The sequence below is a fragment of the Bactrocera tryoni genome, chromosome 5 (assembly GCF_016617805.1).
Source record: "Bactrocera tryoni isolate S06 chromosome 5, CSIRO_BtryS06_freeze2, whole genome shotgun sequence".
NCBI lineage: Eukaryota > Metazoa > Arthropoda > Insecta > Diptera > Tephritidae > Bactrocera > Bactrocera tryoni.
The window spans coordinates 51,218,695-51,240,275 of record NC_052503.1 but is presented as its reverse complement, the minus strand read 5'-3'; the positions used below and the strand labels follow the sequence as shown (position 1 = coordinate 51,240,275).

Here is a 21,581-nt window from a genome sequence, read left to right as displayed (position 1 = left end):
CGAGCTAGGATGCTGCGAGAATGCAAGCTTTTAATGTGAGATGAAAGTACAATGTCTCACAAGAAGACTATAGAAGCTTTTAACCGGACTCTCCAGGACTTGTGAGATAGTACAGATATAAATGGAGGCATGGTACTATAAACAAGGTACAAGGACAAACATTTAAGGTAGCAGGAGTGCATTTAGAAAACGAATATGAATACCATGCTTCTCTCATGGTCAACTTTATGTAGCCTGTTCACATGTACTTAAGGCCCGGAATTTACACATATTTGCACCCGACGGGAAAACTTATAACATTGTCTACAAAAATATCCTAGATTAAAACTTTGTATTTTATTTTTTTAAATTGTTAGAATTCAGAATTATTTATTTTTGTTACGGTGCAATATATTTTAACATTTGTTGTTGCATTTCAATACGCATATTTTAAGGGTCACTGTCTGTAATAATTATTAAAAATTGTTGATCTCAGCCAAGCAATAAAATTTAGTTATCATATTGACTCATTTCTATTATTTTACCCTTACCCTTTATCTCTCATACTTACATATTTAATGGCTTCACTGCGGGCGAAGCCGCGGGTTAAAAGCTAGTTAAATAATAAGCTTGAACTTTTTTGTTTATTCCATAATATATTGTTCTGTGTCTGCGGTAATTGTATACTTATTTTATTGAAATTACGATAATATTTTAGTTAACTATCTTTCGGAAGTTCAGCATCCATCCATTTCCATCAAAGTTTGGTGATTTTTTCGAAACAACCGCTATTCTGCTTGTTTTCGGAAGGAAGCGATTCATGTACTGGTTTGCGCATATACTTTTCGCTACCTTCTCTTCTCCATCGGTTGAAATTTCAATGATATTTACATAATCCAAGTCACAGTTTACCTTTGAACCCATGTCAAACGCTGAAGGTTGAATAACAATAAAGAACCAATGGCAAAAGAACAATTAGAAATGTGTGAAATATTATGAAAATGTTCCACAAATTAAAAAAAATATAATTTGTTTAAAATATTATAAGACATATTCGAGTTAAGATATCTTTCTGGAACATGCAAACGGCAACTATGCAAATGTTGTAAAATAGAAAGAGGTATAGAGACCAGAGTTCGTTGCGTTTTGAAATTCTTCGTGCTGAACCTTCAACTGCCTTATCTAAAGAAAACAAAATCTCATTTGAATCTAGACAAGACTATGTTATTGTTACTCAAAAACGTGCATATATTCATTACATGCATTATGGGCAACTTTGGGATTAACCTTTATTCGATACTACTAGCACTTAAACCATAATATGTCACAAAATTTACAAAGAATCCGATTTTCCATCAGAAAAATTGTATATAATACATGTGGTAAGAATTTGGGACTCAGAAACCTTTTACATTTTATAACTTCAACTAACGTACAGGTACTTGGCATTGATAAGAATAATCTCTTGGTATCCTCTGATTGAAGGAGCTGTAAAGTTTAAAACATTCACTGTTGGGACTCTCGTATATGTTAATGAATCTGTCAAAGTCTTGTCGAACCTCAAACACCTTATTTTCAGTCTTTCAGACAAAGTTAAGTGATATCTTCTCTTCGGCGGATCTTGGTCGTCAACGACCTGTTGAAAAAACTTGGGGATTGTGGCTGCCTATGCAGACGATGTCGCACCCATGGTCAAGGGAAAGTACTTAAGTAATGTGTACGAGTTGACGTTAAGGTATCTAAACGTTGTATCTAATTGGGCGGACGGAAGTGGTCTCTCCTTTAACCGAAATAAAACTGAGATGTTTTTATTTACTAAGAGATATAAGATCACGGAGGAACCAATGCTGAGGATGGGAAGCTTACGCCTGCAACCAGCGAATACGGTGAAGTATTGAGGGTTCATCCCTCATCGAGGAGAGAGCAAGGGTGGCATTGACTGTTAAGAAGCTATTGCCAAAAGGTGATATCTATCACAATAAGTGGTCCTCTGCCCTACGACACCAGGAAAAGGCACTAGAAAATGCCAAACTTGCAAGTAAGCCCGGAAACGTTCAACGAGCGGCGCTCATCAGCATATGTGGTGCTCTTAAGGAGTTGGCAAGGAAAGGCACCCTAGCCCCGCTATCAATAGTATGGGAACGTGTCGGTGCTCAATTTTCCTTGTGTATTACTAGGTAGCTAGGTTTCGCGGTAGTTGGCCAGCGTTTGGCTGTGGCACAATCCTTTCGCACATGATTGATTGGAGATCCGGTAAACTCTGCGCCCTCAGTAACACTGGCATCTTGTAGCGGTTCTAACAGGCTATTACCGACATGCTTGCTGTAAGGTTGAGAATCTTATCGGATACCGGCCACAGTAACTGTTAGAAAGAACTCGAGGTGGAAACATCTCAACACTTTCTGCTTGATTGTACCGGGTTTGCGAGATCAGATCTTTTATATACTATATGGTATATAATAATTTTCGTTATTCTAGCAGGCTTTATATGCCAAATATGTCAGTCAACTCTCTTCCTAAAATATATATGATTCCAGATTACTTGAGTAATATCAAAAACTAGTGCAATCATTCCAGATCTTCCACTAACCCAATTTCTGAATTTTCAGCTGAACTTTAATCGTTTATAAGCCACAATTCATGGATACGTTTTCTTAAAAATAATGCAGATTAACGCCGAATATGAACGAAACCGGTCTGGACCGTGTTAGAGGTTCCCTATATTTTGAGCTTTACATTGATTTTAAAACAAATTTTTCGGACATGAAGCAAAACATAGTTATGACTCTTCCTGTAAGTTAGTCTGGGGCCAATACTATAATTTAATAATAAGGAATCTATAATTCCCCAAGTGAGTTATACTTATCGATGTATATAGACATACGTACTTCTAAAATATAGTTCCAAGCGATTTGGTTCAGGAACACTTATATCCCAACGGCACTCAGAAAAGTTTCGGTGCGCATAAGAAGGACTCGAAATATCACCGCTCATTGTATGTATCTCACCGCCGCAACCTACGCCCGAGGATTTTTTGCTGGCAAAGTAAAATATATTTAATTGATCAAAGTTCCTGGTATTTATTCTAATTGCACTTGAGTTTGTTTGAAGGTGCTCATCGTAATAGTAGGAGATACATCGAGTCCGTAAAGTTTTATTAACTGAGGTGTCAGTTACCTAAACAAAAAGTATTATTATATTAAAACAACCTTTTATCAATCTACCATAGAATATTTACCTGGAAATTTGGCTTAGAGCAATTGCTTTCTGCAGAATGTGTATTAAATATGAGCACATATAAGTTAATGCTGAAACTGTCTGGTAACACAATATTTTGGACGCAAGTTTGATTTCGTTCCCCACTTCCATTGAAATCGATATTTCCGCTGAGTTTTGTATACGTGCGATTGCAAGCTAAAAATGTGACATAGTGAGTTGAGTAATTAAATTGGTTTTCAATAAATTAATAGCTAAAATTAATCAAACTTTTTTGTTATCTGTCAGCATCTTAAATAGGAACAGTGTATAATAACACCTAAACAATTTAGTAATGATGTATAGTTCAGTTCAGAGGATTAACATCAAGACTCTGCTCCCTGTCGCCTGAAGTCAGTTTTGGTTGCTATCCTTGTAGTCACAGACACTTAAAGCTATCCGTTTTTACTTCATCGTCCTTATCGCCATACTTTTGTATAAAACTGTAAAAATTATCTGCGTGACGAACTAAGTCGATTTAGCCACATCCAACTGTCCGTCCGTCTGTATATACCCGGACTAATCCTTCAGTTTTTGGTCATATCGACCTAACATTTTGCACACGTCCTTTTCTCCTCAAAAAGCTGGTCTTTTGTCAAACCGCTGGTATCGGATTTTAGCCTTTCACTCCCATACAGCTGATCGATCGAACTCAAATGTTTATAGGGAAATCTTTTTTATTTGGCAAACTATCTTCACGAAATTTGACATAGATTATTATCAAAGATGTCACTTTAATCTCCGAACAAATTGTTCAGATCGAACAACTATAGCAGAGCAAAGATTTGAGGGTATAAAATATGGACCTATGACGGATATTGTTGCTTCGATACAGCCTAAGCTAACGTTTTTGCTTGTTTTGGATCACAATGTGGACTCACTAAATCTGAGATGTAGTAAAGAAATTTTGTAATGATATTTGCTTATGGAATAATAAGCAATTTTTATCCCCTCTAGTTGTTGTTGTATCGACAGCAAACATTTCCCAAATAATTTTTAAAATGCTGCTGAGTTGACAGTCTTTGGAGGGATAAAATTCTGTTAGTTCCGATCACATAAACCAGACTTTTGGCGACACGTTTTCAACCCTTCGACTTTGGATAATTTTCCGAAAGTAAAAGTCATGACTCAATTATTAAAATATTGCCGTAAGTTTCCTTTTCTACTTAATACAGAAGCTTGATGTTTGAGGAAAATATTTGTTCAATGACCTACTGTTAGTGCCGTCCGCTTGGAAGAAAACCTGGCTTTATACTGCTTTCCTAGATTCTTCAAAGCTCTAACAAGTGGTTTATGTAAAAAAATTGCTTTTGAAAATGGCTGTAAATAAGAAATCTAGAAAGTAATCTTGGTGAACTTTTTGGCTTTCGGCAGCCATTATCTACTCACATTGTTGACTGGAAATTGATATTTTAAAGCCTTTATCCTCTACGGAGTCATCGCTATGAAAAGTGAGTTCGGTAAAATCACTTTCATTTCTAGTAGTAGCAGTTATATATTTGGTAAAGCCCGTGGCATTTCCGCAATAATTTTCCTCTTCCTCTAAGTAAGTCTACATGCATATGTATGTGTAATTGATTAATATCGTCTTATTAAAACATAATATGGATTTTAACTTGCCGTATATTGGGCTACACGAAGATAGTCAACGCATTTGCCCGTCTCAGCAGAAGGCGTCTGTAAGACCAGGTATTCAAAATGAATTTGAAAATCTGTTGCCGATTTTATGCGCCAAAGGCAGTGTGCATTAGCAGGATATGTGGACCCATTATTAGGCGGAAATTGTATAGTTAGCTCCTAAAAATGTAACATTTCACATATACATACATAAAATGTTAGTTATATTTTTATTAAACTAACCTTTTCAGGCCCCAAGTCTAGTTCGCTGGGTCCGGCACATACAGGCTTTTCCATTTCCAAAACAAGTTCGAGTGTATAATTTCCCGCCTTAATAAAACTAAATTGTAGTAATGCATGCTCATCGGAGGTCACCAGCGTTCTTTTGGTGCCATCTTTCGTGCAAAATTTCCCCATTGAAATGGAGGTACCCATTGTTTGCGCGGCTTCAATGATCTCTAAGTAATTGCACTGTTCACATCTCTTGTCCACACATTCAACTGGATTGATATATAGATTCCGCATTTGAATTTTGACGCGATAACTTTCTGGTGCGGTCACACGAATTTGACAGTGTAATTCCTCATATGACTCAATTGTATAATTTCGGATCATTATAAGAGGTTGTGAAATGGTGTCGTCGTTGGTCAATGCAATGCGCTCGTTACAGTTACGCACAAATATCACCTCAGCCATAAAACCTTTTTCTGCTAGGCTACTATCAGACACTGCTGTGATGACAGCCCGATTCGCATCGACTAAGACCAGAGGCGGGTCGCCACTTAAATTCCCACATAACTTAATTATTTCATTGTCAGCTCTTGGAGCCGGGCCTGCATTGATGGCGACAAAATCCAATTGGCATTTGTCGTGCGCTTCCATTTCAAAATATTTAAAACGTACTAATATGGAGTAATCGGTCGGTGCCCTTACATTCCAGACGCAATTCATATTGTGTGCGTATAAGTCCCCTTCTTCCTTTGGTGCTGCCAGTGGGCGAATTATTGTAAACGAAGAAATATTTCCGCCACATGTATTTAATTGATAAGATATCGAAAAGAAATCGTAGAATATATTGGAGGTTAAACGCAAATAATGATTTTCAGTTATCACAGTTGGTTCACAATATTCGCCGGCTTTAATTTCATTTCCATCTGTATCTTTTTTATAAGCCGTGAAAGATCCCAATGAACATGACCACGGCGGAGAGTGTGGTCGGCGAGCATAAGAGGGGAAATGTTCTCTGATTTGTAAGTTGATTGCATTTGTGGAGTTCGATAAAAATGTATAACTGCACTGAAATCGTGAGTAGGGCAAGCTTCGTAAATCGGGCGTATGCACTATTTGCACCTGGTCGGTAACATTGAAAGTAGCTAAACACGATGCTGAAACGCTAAAACTGAATCCATCTCCAGTAGTCGAATTATCAGTGCGGAATACAATAAGCATGCGATTCGATGTTGCATTAAATTTGCTAGGAACCTCTCGCCCACAAAATCTTTCTTTCGGCTGCCAAATTTCATCGTCATATGTGAATACTTCAAGATAATCTTTTGTACAGTTTTCAGATTTTTCTATAAAAAATCTACCAGTGAATTCCAAAAACATGTAGAGTCCAAACCCTGCTTCAAATTCCCAACTGCATTCGACATTGTTTCGATAACTTTTCGAATTTACTGAAATTGTTGGCGAATTACTTCTAACCATCGTTCTCATGCCGCAGGCAATTGATGCTTCAGTCTTTAACTGAATTGATGATGAGCTTGCCTTATAATCGCTTGAATGATACAATATATTTATTATATGCTTCTTTAAGTCAATACCAGCAGTGATTTCTGTTGAATTGTGGCATATTTTCGCTATTAGTGGTTGATCCGAAGACATAAGGGAATGAACGCTGATGTATTCCTTATTACAATCGTTACTAAGGCTGACATTTCCAATAAGTTTATATGGACGACTTTCGGAAGCACCTGTGATCAGCCATGAACACTCAACAGGCTTGCCATCTCCATTGTATTCAAAGTCGTCTGGAGGAAACACTATATTGAAATCATCAGATATATCAAAACTTCCGCCACAGGAATGGCGGTAAAAGCTTGCTGAAAATCGTTTAATCTTAACTGCATCATTCTGTAAAATGGAAAGCATGCCACCTCTGGATGACAACGAAACCATCGTATCACTGACATTCGCGATTACCGTTTTGTATGGTATCAGCATTCTTTCGTCATTGAAACGAATGGCATAATTCCCATTATTGTTATTTCTGGTAATCTGAAGCTCCCTAATAATAAATGTTATGGTCTCAAATCCGTTTAGGGAAAATTTTGTGTTACAAAAGAAATTTGTGTTCGGTTCTAGGTTGTTAGTATCCACAATTCCAGCAAACTGCTCTTTAATGTCTTTTGGGCAAGGTGATTCTTCATTCGAGCTGTAGCGTGCTTGAATTTTGCGTATTTGCGCCAGGTATCCGTTATTGTCGATACGGACATACATCAAGTTATCGGACGAGACTATTTTCTCGGACATATTCACGTTGTTTGCATCAATTTCGGTAATCTTTGAAAGTAATTCCAGATCATTGAAAAATGAGATTTTTGTTCTTACGAAAGGATAAGCTGGCGTTCTAGAAAAGTAGAAGAGAAAGCTATAGCTGACAACTTTACAGTTATGAAGTTGAAATGTTTACAAAACAATGAAACATAATGAAAGGGTAAGATCGGACGTAACCGAACATTTTAACTTAATCTATATACTTCGTTGCCTACTATGTTTACTACGTTTGTTCAATGTCCGAAATATTTACGTTAAAATCAATTTTACTAATTTATACGGCCGAAAATTAACTGGAAAATCAGAAATATCTATTTGGTTATATGCTCGAGAACATGTTTTCCCTCAATTTTATAAAGATGAGTAGTAACTGGAAATATATATATACATATACATATATATATATATGTATGTATATCACGGTGTTTTTCTTTTTTTGAACTATTAATTTTTTCAAGTCCCGTCACGAAATTTCCTTGGAAATACCCTAAAAAAAAATCTCTGAAAATTTTAGCCCTTAGTATTAACAGTAAGAATTGGACCAAGGCCTGTAAAAATTTTCCATAGAAAATACATTATAATCGTGGGTTTTTATCTATAAATTCCTACAGAGATCAGAGGTATTTTATGGCGTGGCTTTGACTTTAGACGCATATTTCTCAGAATTTTCACTCTACAAAAGTGCCCAGTGCTATAAAGTCGTAACTCACACCGGCGAGGTAATACGGGGCTCTGATTTTCCCATGAAATTCGCATTTTTTGTATATATCTCGTAAATGACAAGAGCTATAGAAAAAATTCAAATGACAAATTCGTAGGAAATTTTATTTGCTATAAAAAAGATCCGAGGTCAAAATCGCTATCATTAATACTTTCGAGATATTCGGCTTTTTAAGATAGCGTTGGACTAATCAATGTGGTGTTTAAATTTGGTATGGTCATAAAGATTTGCAGCCAAGCCAAATTACACCAAAAAAAATTGTACGAAAATGGTAATGCGATTTACCTTTCTGTATTATTGGCCACACTTTGCATTTCGAATTCCTCAAATTGAAAGGATACTCGTTGCCCCTTCGGAACTCTAATCTTCCATCTGCAAGATGTATATAAACGCGATCGCTCCAGAGTTTTGTATGTTAAAACACCTGACTCGTTGTCAACGTCGCGGTAGCAACCACCATATAGCCGTTGAAATTTTAATCTAAATCCCCTATGTAAATGACTGCCAGGGAATGTTATAAACCGCAACGTTATGACATTGTAATCGGTTTCTAAGATTGGCATGAGCGTAGCGTTTCCATATAGAACAGCGATCGTTTCGGGATTCTCGCTCAACGTGACAATTTCTATGCGATCGGAACGGTTCAAATTGTTGGCATTGAATGGTAAATCAAGATCATTGAAATTTAAACGTATCCTTGATGGATGTGGCATTTTTATTGTATATTCACAAATGTCGGGTTTTGGATAAGCACCAGGTGCAGGGTAATCTTTCGACGAGATTTCTCCTTGAATATTTGTATAAATGCCTCCACAATTCGCTATAGAAACATTGAGTAGAAAGCCGTTTCGTGGTTCATTTATATCCGTTAAGTAATGCAAACGGAGAATGTTTCCTGTGGAGCGTATCGGTTGTGGTTTTGTACAAAAGCGCCCAAAACTGCGTGATAACTCAGTGGAGCCATCGAAAAACTCAACAAATTCCTTGTCACAATACCGAGTATTAAGGCTAAATCGGCTTATGAATTCTGCTTGCAATGTTTCGCCAATGGGACCGACTATAAGCCAATTGCATTCGGTATGTGGGTTCGGTACATTGGGATAGTTAGGTGAGCTTATATTGACTGAAGGCAGGTAATGAGATAGTTGTATTTCCATTTCACAACCTCCGACTTGTTGATAAGTTAGATTGAAATCAAGATCCATCTCAAATATATTAGTCCAATTTAGGTTATATTTTATTGTTAATCGGTTAGTGGAAGACCCCAAATTTTTAACGTTTCGACCATCTTGATTGCATATGCGACCTGGTGGTAATATAGGTGCATTATCATCGAAACCGTCGTACACAACTGCGTACTGCCGGCAAGCCTGCGTTTTCGATACTACACGGTTCCCAAAATTAAAGTTCAAGACGATCCGCTTTCCAACTTGTGCTTCAATGTGCCATGTGCAAAGCGCATTTGAACTCCAGGAGCGTAACTCTCTTCTGTTCAGTATTTGCCCTGTTAAAGCGGTCATGTTGGATCCGCAAGCAGTCCTTGCTATAGATGTGAAACCAGTATTACTAAAGCTATAATCTGAATGAAATACCACTTTTAAATATGGAGTTCCATGTACAACTTCAATTGGCTTGAGACTTGATTTGTTTCTGCTATCAAAAATGTTTAGTTCTTGATGCCAGCTTCTTAAATTTGAGGATGAAAAGACCCGTAAGTAATCTGATTGCGCGTACTGCTCTAGTTTAATGTCATATATGCTTAAAACAACATGCTCCGTAGGATCTTCTGGTTTTATTACCCATTCGCAGTTCAAATCGTTAGCATAATCTTTGGGATAGCCAGGTGAAGATATATTCAAGCGATTCATATAACTTAGAATATATGTCTGGTTGCATTCGTTTGTAGTTAGGTTGGATTGTGTGACAGTGTTGTTCACATTTTTCCAATCGATTTTAAATGCTTCCAACGCCTCATTATTACTTACTAAATATAAAACATTGCTGCTAGATGTGTATTGCCAGGGAGAAATTGGTATCGGTATCTCTAAGGCCGAGTCATCGAAACCATCATATAGCTAGTACAAAAGTATGTAAAATATAAATAAAACAAGTAAGGAAGGGCTAAGTTCGGGTGTCACCGAACATTTTATACTCTCGCATGATAAAGTGATAATCGAGATTTCATTATACGTCATTTACATATTTTTCAAATACCGTATTTTTGTAAAGTTTTATTCCGCTATCATCATTGGTTCCTAATGTGTATACCCGTATTATACAGAGAAGGCATCAGATGGAACTCAAAATAGCGTTATATTGGAAGAAGGCGTGGTTGTGAACCGATTTCACCCCTATTTCGTACACGTCATCAAGGTGTTAAGAAAACATAATATACCGAATTTCATTGAAATCGGTCGAGGAGTTCCTGGGATATGGTTTTTGGTCCATAAGTGGGCGACGCCACGCCCATTTTCAATTTTTGAAAAAAGCCTGGATGCAGCTTCCTTCTGCCATTTCTTCCGTAAAATTTAGTGTTTCTGACGTTTTTTGTTAGTCGGTTAAGCACTTTTAGTGATTTTCAACATAACCTTTGTATGGGAAGTGGGCGTGGTTATTATCCGATTTCTTCCATTTTTGAACTGTTTATGGAAATGCCTGAAGGAAACGGCTCTGTAGAGTTTGGTTGACATAGATATAGTAGTTTCTGCGATATATACAAAAAACTTAGTAGGGGGCGGGGCCACGCCCACTTTTCCAAAAAAATGACGTCCAAATATGCCCCTCCTTAATGCGATCCTTTGTGCCAAATTTCACTTTAATATCTTTATTTATGGCTTAGTTATGACACTTTATAGGTTTTCGGTTTTCGCCATTTTGTGGGCGTGGCAGTTGGCCGATTTTGCCCATCTTCGAACTTAACCTTCTTATGGAGCCAAGGAATACGTGTACCAAGTTTCATCATGATATCTCAATTTTTACTCAAGTTACAGCTTGCACGGACGGACGGACAGACGGACGGACAGACAGACATCCGGATTTCGACTCTACTCGTCGACCTGATCACTTTGGTATATATAACCCTATATCTGACTCTTTTAGTTTTAGGACTTACAAACAACCGTTATGTGAACAAAACTATAATACTCTCGTTAGCAACATTGTTGCGAGAGTATAATAAACGAATAAATGGATTTTAGTTGAATTTTCTATGTGTATTTGTTTTCTTACCCTCAAACCCCGATTATACTCTTTGAAGTCAATAGAAATAAATCTTCCTCTAGGCATTAAAATTCTCCAAGTGTATGGTTCCTGATTACGAATGGAACTTAGCGGAGGCGCCTCTATTGAACCCACGCTGCTGTTTAGTTCATTGTTGTGAGCTGCAAAAAAAAAAATACAAAATAAAAACAGAAGATGTTAGATTCATTAAAATAATGTTAATTGCTGCGAATATCCGTATTAAATTGTATAAATTTATTTATATAGATAACTCGAGTTTTAGTCTACAACTATAGTTGGGTGGGTAGTAATGTAGCTCAATTGGGCTCAATTCGCGCTGGGATCGCCATTTTTTGAGGTTTTCGTAAGACGTTTATAATCTTGCTATAGGTATCATTTGGTGCCCTCAATTAAGATTGTGTACATCCAATATACTATTTTGCAGGCAGGTGTTCAAGGTGTCTGATGGATTCCAAGTGTTCTGTGTCGTGTATGTGATGGAGCTGGGTATTGACACAGAACCGAAAGACAATTTAGGTATTGCGTTTTAGCTTGCAGCTGCAGCGAATATTATTATAAGGCAGACCCGTTTTTAGTGCATGATTTCCAAAAATTCCGTGCACCGATAAAGGGGCTATAAGCTAATATACTTTCCATATTCCGGGACCTATTTAATAAGTCCTTAGTCGTATTCGTCTAAAGAGGCTCCGAGCTTTGCTAACTCGTCTGCTTTTCGTTGCCGAAAATTATCAATAGAACACCACGGGCTTTCTGCTTGGAAGATGCTTATAGAGTTTGGTAGACGGAAAATGAGATGTCAAGTTCATTACAGTCAAGGTCCCTACTCCGCAGTCCACCCGCCGGTATGGATAGATGTAATATCCTCTTCGCCTGCTAAACTTCTACTCCACTCTTATTTAGAGGTAAACCCGACAGTGGCTATTGAAATCTAACCTAGTCAGACATTTTTAGGTTTAGCTAGTTTAGGACGCCGTTATGTCCGCAATCCCTGCAGTTTCAGTCCCCTAATTCAAAAACAAGCTATATGTTTTACGCTTGGCACTCTCTAAAATTGGTTGTTAAACATCTCTATGATCTAAAAGGCTCTCTGAGTATGAGCTCTTAATTGTAACGGGAAGGTACCCTACCTAACGGTTGCTATTTTTTTTATTATCAGGTAGAAAAATTTGTATTTCACTCCGAACTACTTGAAGAAATATTTTGTTTCAAAGATTTGATGAAATTAATTGCTCTACTAAATAATCTCCAAGCGAAAAAAAAGTTAGCTTTTTTGACCCACCCTAATTGAGATTTGTTGGAATGTGACCCAAAAATGCACTCACCATAATTCCACTGTAACTTAAAGCCCCTCGCCGTGTTTCCTTCTGAACTGCGAAATTTGATCCATGCTCTCTCAAATATTATGAGTTTCTCCGCCACGGTTTCATTAGAGCAATATAATTTGACAATATTGCCAAGCTCGTTTTTCTGTCGTATTTCCAAGAAGTCTTGGTTACAGTTTTCGGATTCTACAATATCCATTTCATTAATATCCAGCTCAAGGTAGTTCCCTGAGGACGCTTTAATTTCCCAAACGCATTCAACATTTGATGGATAGGACTGAGGATAGTACGGTGAAGTCAATATGCCTCGAATCGATGTAAGGGTGCCGCCACATGAACTTTGTACTATACTATATTTCGCGCTAAATTCAATTTTTGTGGCATAAATATACAAAGCACTTGTTGATAGTACGATATTGGACTGATGATTGTCGCAAAATTCATTTAATTTGCTTTCATCATTTCCATCTATTAACTGCGTTAAAAGAAATAAGAAAAAAATGTATTAAGTTTTCACGCAATGTGCTCAAAGCACCTACTTTCAAGCCGTTTGTACAATTGGTTTGCTTCGAACAATCACATTCTAAATGGAGGATATTGAGAAAAATCTTTGAGTTTTCGGATTCAATTTTCCATTCACAATTTTCATCCCAACGCGCCTTTATGTAACCAGAAGTATCATTCAAATAGCCTCCACATGCCTGGTAGAAGTAATTAGAGGAGGAGAATTTTTAATAAGCTCATTAAGCATAAATAATTTTGGATTATGCTTAAATTAATGACTTTGACTTACCCGCTTGAATTTGAAGGAAAATATTCCCCAACCATCTGCACTCGCTTTGTAAACCACTTTCAGACGATTACTTTGTATCCATCTGCTCTCGGGTAATATGCTTCCACAAGTTTTTTGTATAAGTTGATCTCTACTATCAAGTGGCTTCCAGACACTTAAAAATGTACCGCTACAACTGATATTAAATGTGTCAAAAACAAGATTTATTCCATAACTGTTATCTACTACGATTTGCCATACACATTCTGTATTTATACCAGAGACATCCGAATTGGTCGGGTATTTGATTTGCCCGCTATTACCGCGGAAGGTTCCACCACATGAGGCATCTAGAGTGTTATATGTGGCTGAAATATACTTTCTCGACCTTGTATTACTTGTAAAAAAATGAATGTACAGGCGATTTGCCGGTGATGTTATTGTAACGGGAACTTGATCTATACGACACTCCTTTAAAAGGTTAGTGGTGGAATTCTTTTCATCTGAAACAATAATACCATCTTCAATGCAGTCACCTCGTTCAGTTTCAATATGTATTTCATGGAAGTTAAGGATAATTTTTCTTCCTGCTTGAACTTCAATGTACCAGTCACAGTTCATATCGATGCTATACGGAGCATTAGGTGACTGTATGCTACCATAATTCGCCGACAATTTATCGCCACAACCGATCCGTTTGTACTCCAGCCTAAAACCTATCGCATGCTCAGAATAATCGGTAACAAATTTGACTTGGAACCGATTTCCTTCAGTTGTGATGGATCTATGAGGAGTCGAACACAAATGCTGCTTGGATAGTATGTCTTCGTTGCGCAAATCAATAACATCCACAAAGTCGAAATCGCAACTTTCATCTCGCATTTCAACGTTTAAATGCGAAAATATCAATTGAAATTTATTGTTTTGACCGCCGTGTACATCCCAAAAACAATTTAAGTTTGGCGGATAGTTGTCAGGAAAGTTCGGTGATTCGATTACGCCTTGTAAGTTATCCAGTTTAGCATTACAGTTAGTCTCGTAATCGATGAAGAACTGCAAGCCATTCTCAACATCACTCTTATCGAAGTTGTAAATTATTAAAGCCTGATTTGAAGTAGTTGTTAACTGAACAGCGCTACCAATGTTCGTACAGTTGAATTTTAATTGCGGACTGTTTACAGTTCGTCCGTCGTATACAGCTAGAAGATTTTGGCTGCATAAATCCGAGTCGTCTTCGACAACTGTGACATGTGCTGTTATTGTTGATCCTCTAGCTACAGTTATTAGCCAGTCACAAGACACGGTTCCAGCATTTACATCCGAATTATGAGGAGAATGTATGGAGCCCGTGTACGAATTTAGTTTGCCACCACAACCGGTTTCGGTTTGCTGCCATGTAATAAAGAAGCCCTTATCGGATATATATGAGTCGGAAACGAAATGAAGATAAAGGTAATTTGTAAAGGATGGTAAACGTGCGGGAATTGTACTTCCGCAGAATTTGCCAATCAAAGGGGATGTTGAGCTTTTACCATTTCTGCATAAAAAGAGAGCAAATTAGCATTAATATTAAACAATTAATCTGCAGTATTTATCAGTAAGTAAAGACTAAATAACTACTAGATAAAGGGTGATACATTTCGAGGTTTGCGACATTTTTAAAGAAAAAGCATAGAAACTTTAATTTTGAAGAGAATTGTGTATTATAATTCGAAGGAAGATCCTTTGGCATTTATTTTTTGAAGATTATCTCTTATGGTCCACTTATGGTCAATGTAATTGGCCTACTGAGCGTACTATTCGCAAAACCATCAACCAGCTTGAGACCCAACATTCATTATTGAATAACATTCGACCGAATAGACCACCTTCAACACGTAGTAAAAAATATAGCAGCCGTAGCTGAGAGTGTACACAAAGACCGTGGAGAGTTGATTCGGCGCCGTTCGCGGCAACTCGGACTGACATATGGAATGACTTGGCATTCCAAGAACTGAAGCCGGTGAACCTTCTCAAGAGACAGCGCTTCGCTCTATGGGCTCTTGAAAAGTTCCAAGAAGATTCGACGTTTTCGAGCCAAATTTCCTACAGCGATGAGCAAAATTTCCGCATTTGGAACGAAGAGCAGCCTGAAGAGATTTAAGAGCTACCATCTCATCCAAAAAAACAACGGTTTAGTGTGGTTTGTGAGCCGTTGGTTCACATTCCTTCAAAAATAATACCTGTGAGTACGTAACCGTCAATGGCGACCGTTATCGCGCCATGAAAGCCTACTATTTGATGCCTGAAATTGAAGCACGCGATCTCGTCGACTTTTGGTTTTAACAAGACGGCGCCACTTTCCACATTTCGCATCAATCAATGGATTTATTGATAGAACACTTCGGTGAGCAGATAATTTCACGTTATGTACCGGTCGATTGGGCACCATGATCACACTGGTAGACTTTTTGCTGTAGGAGTATGTAAAATCTAAAGACAATGGAGACAATCTCGCTTCGCTTCAGGCCTTGGAGCAAAATATAACACGTGTCATTCGCCAGTTATCAGTCGAAATGCTCGAACGAATAATCGAAAATTGGACACAACGGATGAAGCATCTGCGATGTAGCCGCGGTCAACATTTGAAAGAGTTAAGGGGGTTTTCTACTCTAGAATTTTGAAAAATTCGATTTTTTTTCATATATTTAAAGTTTAGACCCTTAAGAACATATCCTCCAAAGGATTTTTAAAAATTAAAATTATTTTAAGAGCTACAGTTACTTTAGTGACGCAGTACCTAGCCCGGTTCGGCCGTATCGAATTTTTTAAACGCGTTTTTCTCGAAACTACTTTTTTCCACACGGTACCGGCATTATCTCAAGTTCTATACAACCGATTTACTTGAAATTTTGTGTGAACCTTCTTTATATAATCCTTTATCGTTCCTACTAGCATCGTGTCAAAATTTTTGTTTTTAATATTTTAAAAAAATTCAGGAATTTCAAATAAAAAAAGCGTAAAAAATTATTTTTATTTTCAGATAGTCGCCATTTTTAAAAAAAAAATTTTCGTGTTCCCTGAAATAGGGACTATAACAGCATCATTACTGATTAAGAATTTCTTTTGATTTTTTTTCAGACCACCAGGAGAGTCAGGATCAATGTCACCAGGATGCGCCATTTTTTTTGCACCCGTCTCTCCCCCCTCCTCTAATTATTTTAATTTTTAATATTTTTTTGTAAAATTTTTTTTCTGTATTCTTAAGATATCAATAAAAACACCATAAAAAATGGATAACAAAAATATTAATGGCCTTTTTTTTACGACACTTTAAAAATTACCTGAAATTCATGCTTCTAGAGTAGAATACCCCCTTGATCTTCAAAGAATAAATGCCACAGAATGTTCTTTCTAATGATAATAAACATTTTCCATTGAATTTTCAGTTTCTGTATTGTTTCTTTTGAAAAGTAGGGAACTTCGAAATGGATCACCCTTTGGTATTCAGCCGAAATACAGCGAAACTCTTTCTTCCGTATATTATATGAGTATGTAATTATGATATACTTATATACATAATTACCTGATCTCTAAATAATCATCATTACAAATTTCTGATGTTGTTTCTACGCTGAAATTTTGTACGACAAGTTCTATTTTGTGACCTAATGGAGCACTAATGACCCATGTACAATCCATTGAATCATCGTAATTATTCGGCCAGGATGGTGTTTTGAGAACTCCGTATCTCGCTGTGAAATTCCCGCCACAAGCTAAAATATATTTTAAAAAGTTTAATTAAATTTATATATATATATATATATATATTGACAGCGCGTTTTGAATTTCAAAAACAATTTTTATATTTATAAGATGTAGTATTTATGTTCCGTTCTATAATTAAAAAAAAAAACATTTTAAAATACATTTTCTTACATTACGAAGCATCACTGACTCCTTGTAAAATTAAGCCAAACAGTTTTGTTTACAGAAATATTTTCTCTTGCATATGGGTCCCTTTTAACCCATGAATTCGGTAGGGTCGGTTTTGCTCGACTCCAATATGTATAATGCTTTCTTATACATATATAGTATAACACAAATCTATTTTTTTTTATTTTTTCTCATTTAATTATCGCTGCTTACCTGCACTGTTATCAATTGATTTAAAATCGACCACAAGATTGACAAGAGAACGTATCTTGCGACTCATATGTAGGATTACAGTAATAGTCTTCGCAAGGAATGATTCATTGAAAGTTTTTGATTGCTGGCAAAAACTAAAATATGCACATATTTGTACTTCGGTTTAAATTTTTAATCATAGAATACCACAAATTTACCTCATCAAAAGTTGACCTTCGGTGGAGGTATCGTTGGCATAAATTTCAACATCTGTATCGCCTGCATCGCATTTGAATATATTCCAATGTTGAAAATGTACATTCAGTTGAATGTGTTTTCCTTGTGGCACTTCGATCACCCATTCGCAGTCCTGTGCCGCCGGATGGGCCATTGACAAATGTTGGATTCGGCCACTGTCTTCTGTTAAAATGCCGCCGCAATTAATTTTTTCAAAATAATATTCAATGCGTATGCCTCTCCCCTTTTGTTGATTGCTGCCGCCATGAAAAACTATGCGCAAAACATTCTTCTCCGATACCAGATGGAGGAATGTGCCTTCATAATAGCGACGTTTATTGTTATTCGACAAGTAAACCTGTTCAAAAAATATACATTTGTATTATGGAATGGTTTTTGAGACGAACTATGTTAGTCTTATTTACATCAACAAACGTTTCGTCAGCACTGAAAGTTGTAGTATTGCTCAGCAAGGATAGGGAAGTGTCGTTTAACTCCTGATGTGCATTATCTTTACTTATCGAAAAGTCCGTAAAATTAATGTGTACAACGGTGTTTACTGGCCCTCGTATGATAAAAGAGCATTCCATGTGCTCATAATACGACTTTGGATAGTTGGGTGTTGTGAGAAAGCCTCCGTCAGCGAATGTAAATTCCTCATTGCAAACTTAAACAAATAAATTATTAATTCATATATGCCCTCTCTAGATATTTCTGCATACTATATACATATATTTATAGTCAAAGCAGTTATGAGGTTATATATTTGTTCGTACCCCTTTTATATTGCACTTCGAAGCTCTTTGGTAGACTGAATGATGGCAAAAGGTATTCATAACGTATTAGCATCATGTTGCCGCTGGATGTTAGTGGCTCAATACCTTCCTGATTGCCGCAAAGGCTTTTGAGAAGATTGGCTTCATCTGTATTCCCATCGAAGATCTGTCAATGAAGCAGGTATTCACGATTGTTAATTATATTTTGGCCTTCTTTTTCAAAAGTTTATACTTACTTCTATTTTTTGTATGTAACAACCTTCGGATTTGACGAGATTGATATTTGTAAAATCTAGCTGAATTTTTGTGCCAATTGGTTGTTGTATTAAATACGAACAAATGCGGCCGTTAATGTAGCCGGCAATGACGCCTGCGGGCTCCGTAAATATGCCGCCACAGTTGGGTGCAGTCGGGACAACTTCGTAGTGCAACTGAAATGAGCTATCTGTACCGAGGGCATCCGTATGAAATTGTAGTTGGATGACGTTGGAAGAAGAGTGCAATGGTTCTATCAGAGCTGGTTCACATATTGATCTTAATAATAAGTCCGAATCGTATATCTACAGAAAAATAACCTTATCAATTACATCTATTAAAGTGACCAGAAGTGGTTCATACTTACAAGCACTTTATCTCTGGTGCAGTTATTATCTCTGGTACTACCCAAATTAATTTCAAAAAATCGTAAAAGGAATCGATAGCCATATGGCGCACTCAATTTCCATTCGCACTCTCGATTAGGCGGCGTATTTCCTGGATAACCCGGCGATCGTATTATTCCACTTTCTTCTTTGACATTGATCACTCCTCCACAAATATAATCTATTGAATTCCAAGTTAAATTGAAACCGGCGGCAGTCGTTTCATTATCAGAACGAAACCAGAAAAACAGCGCACGTTGCGAAGTTTTTATATTGCCGCCCAGAGGTAAAGAGTTTCCACAAAAGCGCCCAATCAGTCTTGAAGCTAAGGAACGGCCATCGTGTAATTGTAGCCAATCTTTGTTGCAATCCGTAGCTGGTTCCACATCAAATCTACTAAAGGTGACATTTAATATTTGAGAAATATTGGTGCGTATTATCCAGGCACATCGTTCATTTGACAGGTATTCCCCACCATTCGGAGGGTAAGATAACATGCCCGTACTTTGTTGTATTATGGATCCACAAAAACTTCTAACTATTTCGCAGTTTGGACCGGTGGTTCCACGCGGGCAGGAGCAGCGGTATTTATTATTTAGCAGAAGAGCACAGGTGCCACCGTTTTGACACGGACTAGATTGACATGCATCGGGCTTATCACATGTGGGACCCATAAAGCCGGGTTCACAAAAGCATCGTGTACCGCTTCCCACCACTTCACAAGTTGCATTATTCTACTCAAAATAAAAGTTCTTTGTTGTAAAATTTGTCAGAATATAATCGAGACTAAGGCGAAAAAAAATTAAGTTAAAGTTCACTTGGGTTTCGCGAGAACTGTTTGATTCCAAAAATAATTTTGTAAATTTTTGTAACTAAGGATATGCTGAGTGAATAGAAATTGAAATCGCTAGAAGAAAAAAAGTTAAAGTTGAAAATTGCGCGGGGTTTTCTATAGTATTCTTTTAAGACTATAAGCAATAATTTCTTAAAATTCAATTGACTGCAAATCTGGCCAAGAACGTCATGTTAAGCGCTTGAGTCTCGATTGTAAGTTTACGACATGTGATTTTATACAAACCTGACATGAATGATTCGTACAAGGATCGGTTAATAACTGTAAACTGCAGCCAGCAGAACCAAATCCATGACCGTACATACCCGGTGGGCAGGTGCAGACGACTGTATTTGAAATATATTCACATTTAGCGCCGGTAAAGCATATGTTTTTGGAATCACAACTTTCTGGAGCAGTGTTTTCACATATTTTTCCATCACCTTTCCAACCCACTGGACACTCGCCGCAGTGATATGATCCCTATTAAAATTGTAAAGAAAATTAACATCAACAACTATTTCGGGTTATCAAACCAATATGTGTAATTTATTGCTTGATAGACACAATGTAATGAAATTTGCTTTTATTATAGTGCAGGGTCAGTACTCGAAGTGTAACCAATTAAAAAAGCCATAAATTCGGTTTGGAAAACTATTTTCATTAATTTCAAAGTACAAAATGTGTGAAAATAACTATAAATTCAGGACCAACTCTCTTTTGCTCGATATAACCACCTTTTGCCTTAACTATGGCCTTGAGACGGTCAAAAAACGAATCGCAAGCTGCCCGATCTCACTTGCCGGTATTTTGGTCCACTCACGGACAATGGCTTTCTTCAGCATCTCGAGACTGGTGTATTTTTTACTTCGGACCTTACTATCCAAAATGGCAAAGATAGAATAATCCATTGGATTCGCATCTGGTGAATTCGGGAGCCATTGGGTGGTCGTAATGAAGTTCGGAACGTTGTTTTCCAGCCATTCTTGGTTCACTCGCGCTTTGTGAGACGGTGCTGAGTCTTGTTGAAACGTCCATGGTTTGCGACCGAAATGTTTGTTTGCCCACGACTTCAAAGCAGCCTCCAGAACACTTTCCCGATAATACGTTGCATTTACTTTGACGCCAGGCTCGATGAAAACAATTGGAGAACGCCTATCTGCGGTGACAGCGGCCCAAACCATTATTTGTGGCGGGTGCTGCCTCCTGGTGGCTAACCGATGGCTTAGATTCTCGTATGAACGGTCGGTCAAGTATACCCTATCGTTTTGAGAGTTTATTGGAAAAAATGTTTCGTCAGAAACACAATGTTCGGAATTTGACCGCTTTCTGCCAAGCAAAACAACTTCGCTCTCTCAAGTCTTACTTGTTGCTACTTCGATGTGAGATCGTGGGCCTTATGGAACTTGTAAGGCTTGATCTTGAGCTCATGTTTCAATATGTGTCGGATGCTGCGATCGGATATTTTCAGTTCTTTAACCATTTGATTGGCACTTCATCATGGATTTTGCTCAAGTCGCTACTTC

General features: G+C 37.3%; 1 protein-coding gene across 1 annotated transcript in view; it reads right to left on the bottom strand.

The window, feature by feature from the left end:
• Positions 1–613: 613 nt before the first annotated feature.
• LOC120777384 (cubilin homolog) overlaps positions 614–21,581 on the bottom strand; it is a 29,815-nt gene continuing 8,847 nt past the window's right edge. The window contains exons 4-22 of the mRNA XM_040108675.1: positions 20,302–20,538; positions 19,205–19,957; positions 18,819–19,142; positions 18,583–18,748; positions 18,232–18,473; positions 17,788–18,164; positions 17,591–17,724; positions 17,028–17,217; positions 13,484–14,999; positions 13,230–13,391; positions 12,691–13,165; positions 11,357–11,508; positions 8,414–10,203; positions 5,095–7,480; positions 4,855–5,031; positions 4,624–4,786; positions 3,218–3,393; positions 2,868–3,156; positions 614–911 (exon numbers count right to left, since the gene is read on the bottom strand). Coding sequence (XP_039964609.1) covers positions 694–911; positions 2,868–3,156; positions 3,218–3,393; positions 4,624–4,786; positions 4,855–5,031; positions 5,095–7,480; positions 8,414–10,203; positions 11,357–11,508; positions 12,691–13,165; positions 13,230–13,391; positions 13,484–14,999; positions 17,028–17,217; positions 17,591–17,724; positions 17,788–18,164; positions 18,232–18,473; positions 18,583–18,748; positions 18,819–19,142; positions 19,205–19,957; positions 20,302–20,538 — 9,927 coding nt within the window. The 3' untranslated portion in view covers positions 614–693. The remainder of the gene's footprint in view (positions 912–2,867; positions 3,157–3,217; positions 3,394–4,623; positions 4,787–4,854; positions 5,032–5,094; positions 7,481–8,413; positions 10,204–11,356; positions 11,509–12,690; positions 13,166–13,229; positions 13,392–13,483; positions 15,000–17,027; positions 17,218–17,590; positions 17,725–17,787; positions 18,165–18,231; positions 18,474–18,582; positions 18,749–18,818; positions 19,143–19,204; positions 19,958–20,301; positions 20,539–21,581) is intronic.